Genomic DNA, 12829 nt, shown 5'->3' with positions numbered 1-12829 from the left:
TTCACATAATAGATTTAACATGTGGTTCCTTATTAGGGTTACAGTGGACCCTCGGTTATCCGAACCCCAATGTGTCTCAGGTAAAAGTATTCAGATAAGTGAATTGTTTGGATAACTGAAGCTCATAAATTTAAATACAGAGCTCTGTTGAAATACTCTAATAGAACATACAAATGTGAATCTAATAAAACAGTCATTTCGGATAAGCAGGAGTCTACTATACTGATAGGAGGATGTATAGTTCTCCCATTTGCACAAACAAGAGTTCATAATATAAAAATCATGAATTATTTCCATAGGTAAGGTTTAAATTTTACCTCAAAAACATTTTATCATTCATGTATGCACTGGTCAACTGTTACACACATTGATATACACATAGTCTTCTTTTAAATGGTGAGTTTGTCAAAAATTCCATTAACTATTTATAACTATCCATTATGACTATAATATGAACAAAGCCCTGAAAAAAAACAGCCAAAAAAAGGGTGTTTTTTTTCAAAAGAAATTTCAGCTAACTAAATGATTAATGGAGACAGTAAAAGTATCAAGAGTGGTTTGGCTCCATTACAAGTTCAGGAAAGGGATATCAGACTGCATTTTTATGGCTGAAATGTATATGATGAAATTTTGATTGATCACAAATACTGTCTCAGATGTTTGAAAAGATTTTTAGCGGGTCAAGCAGTACTATAAGAAATGAGCCAAATTTCAAGAACTAATGTCATATGTTATTAAACATTTTTGAGGGCTCAGCTCAATAAGCAAAAACTATTATTTAATAGTTTTGTAGATTTAGTGGTTTGAAGTTTTTGAGTTGCTGTATAATAGTGTGCAGCTAACTTGTGTACACATAAGCACAAAACTCACTTGCATAGTGCTATAGTTATATCAGTGCACAACTGCTTTGATACAACTAGCTTTTATCCAAGTGAGGTATTTTAAGCATGGCTTTATGTATAGCTTCTGACATTTCATTTGCTTCATAATGCTTGCAATAAACACTATAAGAATTGAAGACCTCACTTGACCATATTAATATAGTTATTGCCTGGTACCATGTATACGGCTACAGAAAAATCTTTGTTGAAGTATACCTTCACTGGGATAGAAATGCTTTCATTTGGCAGATATAAACAGATCAGAGATGATGTGCTTGGTCATCATCAAACAGCTGAAGGGTCAGAGGAGGATGCTATATAGCAAAAAAGGAGAAATGAAGATACAAAATGAAACTCATGTAGATACATGCTTGCACTGTGATGTACCACAGAGTGTGCACACAACGTTTTGATCCAAAATACATTAAAATTATAGATTTAAAATTACTAGTAAATAAGGTTCCTGGAACAAGAGGTATTAATCACCTATGTGGGAAATGCCGTGTTGGTATTATTGTGTTATTGTGCTAATTACCAGATAAGGCTGAAACCTCAAGCTCATTGGGTTTTCTCTCAAAAATCAATAATACCAGGAGCTTATGAGCCGCCAAAGGTGGCCCATAAGCTCCTGATAATACATTGTGAACTTCAATTATATACTGCATGGTCACCATTCAGTAATGTAAACAGTGGTCTGTGTAGGAAATACAAGTGCTGGATGGTAAGACTTAAAGTCTAAATGTTTTGAAAATGATGCCTCAGAGATATTTCCAGCTCTATAAGACCAGTGTTGGCATCATGCAGAACAATACAATAGTGTAGTCTACCAGACTACTTTGCTTATATGTATAAAACAGGTGCGGATCCAGACTCTTAAAAGGGAGTTCCATTCTGGAATTGCAAGCTGTAGGTCGAAGATCAAAAAAAAAAAAGGTCATCATCTGCTGACAATACCTCTCCTTCACCATAGATTCCCTCACCGACTATATTTCCTTATTTATACCTACATACATAGCTTGCTACACTGCTCCTCTTAAGAAGACTGTGACTGCTCTACTAGCTTGACTGCTCTATTAGAGTATCTCCAGTAAGAGAGGCTCTTTCAAAAGGGGGGTTCCATGGAACCCTTTGAACCCCCCCTGGATCCGCCCCTGTAAAACATTTTGACTGGTGAGTGTGCTGATATCTAATGTTTAGAAACACCAGCACTATTTGGCTGAATAGTGGTCGTCAGTATTATGACTTCACTGGAACAAACACAATAATAATAAAATATAAAAATTGTATAGTGGACCACACGATTGCATGCATAAGTGTGTATAGTATATGCACACCTTCCTTAACACTATATGCTATCTGTTCAGGCAGTTTTCCCATATACATTATAGTTATAGTCCTTGTTTCACAATGCTGGAAACCTATATACATTGAAATGAGGTGCCCATTTGTAATTTGAAAAACTCGGCTAAATGAAGTGCCAGAAGCACTGAAACAAAAAATTCCCCCATCCACATTCATGGTTGGCAGTTCTAGTTACTGAAGTGATATATCCATATAGGGTACGTGGGATACAAGCAGTATGCATTGGCAGAATATTAGTGACACTTTCTCCACATGCAGCTCCGCGGCTCTCAAATAACATAAACAATTGAGATACTCCATAACAGAGCAGTTAGCTATAAGGCCACATTAGCTATTAGTTTCTCATCCCTGTCCAGCTCATACTACATCAAGGATATTTTGCACCACTGGTCTAGATGGTTTAGTGCATGCAGCCATCTAGCTAGCATCTTTTAAAGTTTGCAACCAGCTAAGAAATTGCATTCTGGGTCATTTTAGCTAGATAATTTAGCTGTCCAGTTATCAAAAAGTAAAACAAAATTCTGTCCTCCTATACTGCTATTTTGAGATCAGAGGTGTTGTGTATTAGAGTATGAGAAACTAATTAAATAATTCTAATAGTGCATGCAGCCATGATCGAGAGGGCACCACAAAAAAACATTGACACTGATGCATGCATGTGCAATTTAGATCACTGAGATGCAATAATGACATTTGAAAATGATATAGTGTAACTAAATTGCAAAATAAATAAGTAAAAAGCTTGCTTGCTATAGTGAACTTTTCTCTGCATTTTGTCCAGATGGGTGGGTGCTGCAAGACCAGTTGTGCAGGGGCGGATCGATACGGAGCTAGGGGTTTCAAGAAACTGGTCAAGTATATGAAGGCAATTAAAATTGACTTTACATAGATTTCAGATTGAAATACTCTAATAGAACAGTAAATTACCCTAATAGAACAGTCGCATTACTTACAGTTTACCAACACCGCAAAACTGAATAATCTAAAATTGTATTCCTGGCTGGCATGCATGCCCCCAGAATGGCATCCATTACAGATAGTTCCACCTCTTAACTTTTTAGCCTGCACTATGCCTGCAGAAGCATCTTAAACATGTAGAGAGGTTTTTGTGAAAATTGCTACCAGATTCGCTCAAATTTCCAGCGTGAACTGCAACATAACCCTAACTTGACTGCATATATACAGCAGTATAATAATAAGTATACTTAGCTATAATTTTAAGGTTAACTTAAAGTAATTAGTGTATTAGCTATATAGTTTATTTATTTATTTATTTATTTATTAAGGCTTTACAGCACAAGTGCTGAAGGTCTGTAGGATACCTGGTCCTACAGCCTGTTTAAAATTATTACATAAAGCATAGTGCAATCTAGTAACTATTTAGCTAGTTCTCTTGTTATACCATGAGAGAGAGAGAGAGAGAGAGAGAGAGAGAGAGAGAGAGACAGAGAGAGAGAGAGACAGAGAGAGACAGAGAGAGACAGAGAGACAGAGAGACAGAGAGACAGAGAGACAGAGAGACAGAGAGAGAGAGAGAGACAGAGAGAGAGAGAGAGAGAGAGAGAGAGAGAGAGAGAGAGAGAGAGAGAGACAGAGAGAGAGAGAGACAGAGAGAGACAGAGAGAGACAGAGAGACAGAGAGACAGAGAGACAGAGAGACAGAGAGAGAGAGAGAGAGAGAGAGAGAGAGAGAGAGAGAGAGAGAGAGAGAGAGAGAGAGAGAGAGAGAGAGAGAGAGAGAGAGCTACCCAAGGCAATTAGCTACTATATCCATGCACTATATGCTGCAGTATAGCAATCCAATTTTGGGACCTATAGATCGAAGAAAAATTGAAAATGTGCAATGCAGAGCCACCTGTTTAATTCTCTCTATTAGAGATAATTCTGAAAGACTCGCCACTCTAGATTTACCATCTATGAAATATAGACAGAACAAAGGAGATTTAATTTTAATGCATAAAATTATTAACAATTACTGCAGTTCAGATTTTCTAATGCAATTACATTTTCAACAATTACAACTATGGTTCATCAATTCAAGCTTTTCAAACATCACGCAAGATTACACAGATTTGTTCAAATTTTTACTTCAACAGCTAGGATTATTAATGATTGGAACAGTTTACACCCAGATATTGTGAATGCTATATAGATCTATAAATATAGTCACAATCTTTGTTGGACAACTTTCTTGTTGATTCAAAATTTATTTTTGTATAGATATTGTTATATTAATGTAATTATGTAACTGATCGGGTATACAGGCTGTGCCTCTACCCTGTACCTTGATCATAAATCATAATCATGATCACAACTTGTAACTTGCACTGCACTATAAAGATGTAAAAAATGTATGCTTGCACTATATATGCACTCGAAAATTTAGAAACTTAATTGGCACCAAAATTCCTGGAGCCACCCTTGTTGTGCATCCCCCCTCCCTTCAGTGTCATTTTCGATCCTTGTTCTTGACCTTGTCAATCAATTTATTTCATGATCAAATATACAATTAATTTGTATTTATCTTTAATAGTAGATTTTTAAAATTTTAATTCTTTGTATAATTGTCTGGTCCTCTGGGCAACATCAGCAGTCCCTTTGCAGTATCATAAATAAATAAATAAAAATAATCAAAGGCTGCAGCATAAGTTACTGTCATTCCATACCAATCTGGCGCCGCCCGCCACTTTGAAGGGTCGGGCGGCGCCAGGCTACATAATTATGTTGGACGGCGCGTGCCTCTAACCGCATAGCTTCTGCAGCTCTTTCGCGCAACCTTATAGTCAAGGTCATTTTTTTGTCACGTTGTTGTTACGCTTGGCCTGGAGTAGCTATGCTTCTGTTGCTAGGATCAATAATACTCTGTTCCTTCATCGGGTGGTTGTTTTACACACACTATTACAAGCCTTACTACGTCATAAAGAAGACACTACGGCTCTCCGGACCTTCTCCTTCATTGTACTACGGTAACTACAAGGAAATGGCTAACTTGGGGTACCTGGAGAGTAGAATGAAATGGGCATCCAAGTATGGTACAACATTTCTGTGCTACCTGGGAATAAAGCCAATAGTGGTGACTCAAGATGTGGAGGTCATCAGATCAGTGATGGTGAAGAATTTGAACAGTTCATAAATAGGGATTTTGCCCCACCTTTGCTGAAGAAGCAAATCAAGAAAGACACACGAGATCTGTTTTTTTCACGTGGAGAGGATTGGCGGAAAATGCGGCATATCGTATCTCCAACTTGCAGTAAGAAGTTGAGAATGATGGCACCGTTGATCCAAGAAAGTTGTGAGAGATTGAATGAGAAGATGTCAACAGTTAGTAACAGTGGTGAAAGTGTAGATGTGTGGAAATGGTTTGGACTATTCACTATGGAAGTGATTTTAGCTACTGCATTCAGCCGAGATGCCAACATGCAGAGAAGCAGTGATAATCCCCTCACTAAAGCAGCTGCTTCTGTGTTTCAAAGTACTACCTCTCGATCAGGTATTAGGAGATTTGAAGGGTTGATAATGACTCTATCACACTTTCCATGGATGGTATGGCTGTTCAGGAAACTTGCAAGGCAATCTCCAGCAGCTAGAAGTTACGATTATCTGGAGGCCACTGCTTTAAAGTTAATTGAAAATCGCAGACAGAGCATGCCATCAGTTGATAATCCATCTCAAGACTTGCTACAGTTACTACTAGAGGCACATGATGAGGATGAAGCAGGGAAGGAGACAAGTGGTTGCCTGGGTAACGAAGAGATTGTAACAGTCATCATCGGCACCTTGTTAGCCGGATATGAGACAACAAGTAATGCATTGGGTTACACGGCTTATCTACTAGCACTTAATCCAGCTATACAGGATAAACTTACGAGAGAGATACAAGATTATTACGATGCTAATCCAGATGCCTCCCTGTATGATGCAGCAGAAAATATTGACTATGTTACTATGGTACTCAATGAGTCATTGAGGTTGTATCCTCCTGCTCCTAGTATTAATAGGGATTGTAACCAAACATGTGCTGTATCTGATAACCTGGTGATATTAAAGGGAGTTAATGTTAGTTTTCCGTCCTTTTTACTTCACCGAAATTCCGCATACTGGCCAAACCCAGAAAAGTTTGATCCAGAGAGGTTCAGACCAGGTGAACAGTCCTATTCTCCTTATGCATATTTACCATTTGGAGAGGGACCACGTAATTGTATTGGGAAACGACTTGCACTACTAGAGGTCAAGATGGCTTTGGTGTCCATTTTGAAGGATTTCCAATTCAAGAAGACCACAGACACTGAAGTTCCTCTTAGTTTGAGTGTTGGTCTCACAATGACACCCAAGAATGAGATATATCTGAACATTTTATCAAAATAGCAATGAAATTTCCTTTGAAATTACATGTTTGCTGTAGAAGTATGTATATATATATATATATATTATATCATTTCAAGTGACAAGAGATTTACCCTTGTCCATGTATGTGCATATTTTTTTAGCAATTCTTTGACTCAATGATGACATGGAAGCCTCATAAAACACTCATAGCGGAGCTGTGGTAGTACTGATTAGTATTAGTGTTAGATTATGGATAAAAATCATACAATTAAAGTAAATTAAATGTTAATAGGCCAAAGACCTTTTATCTGTCCATATCCGATTTTGCTCCAGTACTGCACTGTATATTCGGAATGTCATACAAAAAAAATTGCCACAGGAGTTATACAAAATGGTGATTTTGTATTGTATGACTCCTGTGACAATTTTGTATGATATTCATATTTCCAAATTTACAGTGTATGTGCACATAGATATATACTATTATCTATGATATATTATAGTGCTAGCTCATTACTGTTTATACAGCTCTTGATCTGCAATGCAGAGCCATAATAATTATGCATGCATGCAATTTATATAATTGAACCCTCATGTTTATTGGTGCAGATATAGCTACCCGGTATATGATATTTCAGTGATATTAATGTGGTGATTATCTGCAACTGCGAAACATCTCTATAATGCATGCATATAGAGATGTTTCGCATGCATGCATATTATTTCTCCTATAGACTTTAACACTTTTGTGTGCAAAGCACATTTCATTTCTTAAGCAAAAAATTGTACTTTCTATTTAAATGTATATGTAGTGCACATGTACTATTAACCACAAGTTACTATAATGAAATAAATTGTAAGTCAGTTGTGTTAATTTTGTCTCTCTCTGTTTTTTGAGCGATTGCTTTATTATAAAGTCTCCAATAACTACACCATAACTGATGGACTGGACAATCAATCAAAGTAGCCATATAAACACACTATCACAGGTTTCAATTCCCAACCCTATATCCATGGCAGGAATTATCTTTCTACCCACAAATTTAAATCCCATGCAGGAGACTGTATAGTGCTTGGCATGACTCCACTCTTATAGTTATAAATGATGAAGTCATTCTAGTTCAGAATACACATTCATTTATTCTGTTTTGAAGTTGATAGGGCATTGTGTTCAAGTGTTGAAGAAGTCCTTGTCCTGTTCTTGGCTAATTCACTACCAGACAATGATCAAAATCAATAAAATACAGGTAAAGAGGCCAGTATTCGTACCAAAAATGGTACCAGTATATGGAAGACCTGGCATGATTGCATGCAAGCATCCTTTAATTTATATGGCAAGGATTCTCTTCTGTGATTGAGGCAAAGTTTAGCAAGACATAACCATCATTACTAACAGTTAGCTATCTAGCGACTAAAGCATCATTTGTGATGTTGATATGCTAGTAATTTGATGTCTGCACCAGGTACTTGTCAGGGAATTAGACTCTACAGGGAATCTCAATATAAGTTTGTGTATGTATGGCACTATTGTACAAGAACCAGTGTATAGCTACCAAGTTTACAAGTTCTATCTATGTCACCCTTATTGTTATGCTTGGCTGGGAGTTACGAGTATTGCTATGCTGCTGTTGCTTGTATCGATATATGCTCTATATTCCTTCATCAGGTGGTTGTGTCACACACACACACACACACACACACACACACACACACACACACACACACACACACACACACACACACACACACACACACACACACACACACACACACACACACACACACACACACACACACACACACACACACACACACACACACACACACACACACACACACACACACACACACACACACACACACACACACACACACACACACACACACACACACACACACACACACACACACACACACACACACACACACACACACACACACACACACACACACACACACACACACACACACACACACACACACACACACACACACACACACACACACACACACACACACACACACACACACACACACACACACACACACACACACACACACACACACACACACACACACACACACACACACACACACACACACACACACACACACACACACACACACACACACACACACACACACACACACACACACACACACACACACACACACACACACACACACACACACACACACACACACACACACACACACACACACACACACACACACACACACACACACACACACACACACACACACACACACTACACATGTGTGTACTACATCTGATATAGAAGACACTATATAGCTCTCGGGACTTTCTACTTAATTATTCTATGGTGACAAGGAAATGGGATGGGATACCTGGAGAGAAGTAAAAAGTGGGCATCCAAGATTCCAAGTACGGTATTCAGTAGAGGTGACTCAAGATCTTAGATCAATGATGGTAAAATAAAAATATCAGTTCAAAGTCATGAATACAGATTTGACCCACCTTTGCTGAAGAAGCAAAACAAGAAAGATACAAAGTTTTGTGTTACACAGATGCTTACTGCTTCAAATTGTAGGACTGATCTCTAGAAGAGGGTCACTCAATAGACATAATTTGTTTTGATTTTGCTAAGGCTTTTGATGTGGTCCCCCATACTCGATTACTCACCAAAATTGAATCATATGGTCTAACTGGGAACCTCTTAGGTTGATTAAAGAGCTTTTTAGTGGGTAGAGAACAAAGAGTTAATGGAGAAACCTCAACATAGTCCTCAGTGGTGTGCCTCAGGGCTCTATATTTAACCCCTTAACATTATGTCAACAATGTATATGCCTTCCAGGTCTATAGTTCTGTTGATTGATTGATTGATTGATTGATTGATTGATTGATTGATTACTGATTTAACTTCCTCACAGTAATTAGCACAGCCACTCTTCCTTACCAGGGTGAACACACATGCATACACATTCCAAAAATTAACAAAGGAATAAGTATACAATTACGACTACAAAGGAAGATAAAACTAAACAAGACATGCACATAACAAGCTAATTACAAAGTACAACTACTACTCATATAACAATAGTGGCTGGGAAGTTGGAAGATGAAAAAAGGTTGCTTGGTAATTTGTTTCACCAATGTGGCACAGTATGTTGAAGAAACAGTGTTTTAGTGGAGGCTAAATTACAAAAGTCTGGTGGAATAAATCCGGATGAACATCTTCATAGCAGTGGTTTTGTCCAAATGAAATTGATGGATTGAGTAATTAAGACTATTATTCTATTAGGGTAGATGTTAATCATGGCACACAAGAATGATATTTCACTAAATATGGAACAGATAACCGATTCAGTTTCTTGCGGTGGTGAGTCACATGGACCAATCTCCGATCTCTGTTTACAATTTGCTGATGACTTGAAAATGTTTCAAGTAATTCAAAACGTCCAAGATTTCCAACAATTACAAAATGACATCAACAGGTTACAACTGGAAAACAAGTGGCAATTGAAGTTTAACATTTCGTAAATGTTATTTATTGCATGTTGGTCAACTACACGGGTATGGTGAGTACAACATTCAGGGTATAATAATATCATCTAGTGACACTATCAAGGACCTGCTTGGTGTTCTTACCGACAACAACCTTAAATTCCATGCCCATACTTCATCTGTGATCTCTAAAGCTATGTATATTGTTCACCTGGTAATATATATATAAGAGCTTCCATTTTACAGACAACCGCATGTTTTTTTATGCTTTACAAGGCATTAGTGAGACCAGTCATTGTGTATGGCAATACTGTTTTGGGACCACACTATGCTCTTGGCCAACAAAACATAGAAAAGATCCAGCGTAGAGCTACTATATAAGTCATTCATGATACTCCTTACTCCGAGCGTTTGCGTATATTAGACCTACCCTCATTGCTATACCAGCGACTTAGAGATGACTCTGATATTATACTATTATACCGACTTTTTAATAGGTATTGACTTTGCTGACTTTTTATCAACTCTACGGTCGCTTCTACTATAGGCCACATGCACAAGTTATACAAGCCCAGGGCTACTACCAGAGCAAGATGTAAATTTTTAAATCAGAGTTATCAACTGCTGGAACAGTAGTCTGCCAGATAATGTAGTGACACATCGCAGTCGTTAAATATTTTCAAAAATAAACTAGATAATTTTTTTCTGAACGAATGTTTGAGATTGATTTGTACTTATCAATTTTTTATTATTGTATTTACTTATAGTTGATCCTTTTTGTACTGATAAGGTACTACAGGCTTTTACCTCCTTTAATTCATAATTGACAATAATAAGTTGGGAATGTTGATCCAAGAAAGTTGTGAGAGATTAATTGAGACTGAAGTTGTTGACATCATTACAACAGTGGTGACAGTGTAGATGTGTGGAAATGGTTTGGACTATATGCATGCCTGATATATATAATATGCCCAAGCCCAAGGGCTACAGGTCTGAGGGCGCGGGCATATATATCAGGCAAATCCCGAGTGGCCATGGTATAAGTCAGCAACAAAGTTACTGTATTACTCATCGTACAGCGACAAAGTTACTGTCACTTGCTTAGTTTTTGCTTTATAACTTTGTCGCTGTAACTCTAATGCTATTCAAACTATCAGAAGGCACTGCTACGATGATCAGCCTATCTACACACCAATGTTCAAGTCATTTCTATACTTGGTTTACCCTGTAGCCGTGACAGAAGTTTGATCTTTTTTTTACGTGAATAAATGTTCATAACTCCCTGAATATTACTCAGATTCACAACAAACTTGGTATGTGAATCCACAGTTATACACTCTTCATTTGCACCACAGATCGAGGCAATTGAGTGACACGTTTGCATTTTATAGCAACTTTTGCAAAGTGTGCAAAAAGAAATTGAAGCCCCTGTAGAGCATAAGAATAAGAAAAAAACGAAGAAATTAAAACAAAATTTTGAACACCCATATCTCACAAATGGCTGTTGTGAATTTAATCAAATTTGCTGTGTGGCGTACCCTACTTGGGGGACAGCTATAATATAAAAATGGTGTGCTTTGGAGAAGGGGCCATGGAGCTATGCATGCATGAAAAAGCTGTTTTCTTTCTTCCTGTAAATATACTCACGGTGTGGTCGCCGGCTTTCTTGGCCGCACGACACACTACCGTGTGTCTTGATCCAAGCACCACATTGGTTTTGGTGGTGCGCATCCCAAACACATATACATGAAGCATAATCTACAGAAAATTTTGGCAAAATAAAAATTTGATGAATCCAGTGCACTCATCAGCTTTTTTTTTTCATCAAAAATTCATGTCATACAGTACTTGTAACACAAACTGCTTGTACTTTAATTATTTCATTGCTTTAAGTCGAAAGAGGTTTCCAGAAACCCCCTCTGAAATTCAAGGGCTTTCCTTTTCCTTTTCCTTTCCTTTCCTTTCCTTTCCTTTCCTTTCCTTTCCTTTCCTTTCAGCAGCAGCAGCAGCAGCAGCAGCAGCAGCAGCAGCAGCAGCAGCAGCAGCAGCAGCAGCAGCAGCAGCAGCAGCAGCAGCAGCAGCAGCAGCAGCAGCAGCAGCAGCAGCAGCAGCAGCAGCAGCAGCAGCAGCAGCAGCAGCAGCAGCAGCAGCAGCAGCAGCAGCAGCAGCAGCAGCAGCAGCAGCAGCAGCAGCAGCAGCAGCAGCAGCAGCAGCAGCAGCAGCAGCAGCAGCAGCAGCAGCAGCAGCAGCAGCAGCAGCAGCAGCAGCAGCAGCAGCAGCAGCAGCAGCAGCAGCAGCAGCAGCAGCAGCAGCAGCAGCAGCAGCAGCAGCAGCAGCAGCAGCAGCAGCAGCAGCAGCAGCAGCAGCAGCAGCAGCAGCAGCAGCAGCAGCAGCAGCAGCAGCAGCAGCAGCAGCAGCAGCAGCAGCAGCAGCAGCAGCAGCAGCAGCAGCAGCAGCAGCAGCAGCAGCAGCAGCAGCAGCAGCAGCAGCAGCAGCAGCAGCAGCAGCAGCAGCAGCAGCAGCAGCAGCAGCAGCAGCAGCAGCAGCAGCAGCAGCAGCAGCAGCAGCAGCAGCAGCAGCAGCAGCAGCAGCAGCAGCAGCAGCAGCAGCAGCAGCAGCAGCAGCAGCAGCAGCAGCAGCAGCAGCAGCAGCAGCAGCAGCAGCAGCAGCAGCAGCAGCAGCAGCAGCAGCAGCAGCAGCAGCAGCAGCAGCAGCAGCAGCAGCAGCAGCAGCAGCAGCAGCAGCAGCAGCAGCAGCAGCAGCAGCAGCAGCA

General features: G+C 39.4%; 1 protein-coding gene across 1 annotated transcript; it reads left to right on the top strand.

Moving 5' to 3' along the window:
- The first annotated feature begins 5010 nt into the window (after positions 1 to 5010).
- Positions 5011 to 6682, top strand: LOC136268909 (cytochrome P450 3A9-like). The gene has a single exon (XM_066064375.1). It carries the CDS (start codon positions 5259 to 5261, stop codon positions 6606 to 6608), a length of 1350 nt encoding a protein of 449 aa, XP_065920447.1. The 5' UTR covers positions 5011 to 5258; the 3' UTR covers positions 6609 to 6682.
- Positions 6683 to 12829: the final 6147 nt, after the last annotated feature.

Source organism: Dysidea avara, chromosome 10 (assembly GCF_963678975.1).
Source record: "Dysidea avara chromosome 10, odDysAvar1.4, whole genome shotgun sequence".
NCBI lineage: Eukaryota > Metazoa > Porifera > Demospongiae > Dictyoceratida > Dysideidae > Dysidea > Dysidea avara.
Note: the sequence above shows the minus strand (reverse complement) of the source record. Positions and strands in the feature narration are given on the sequence as shown.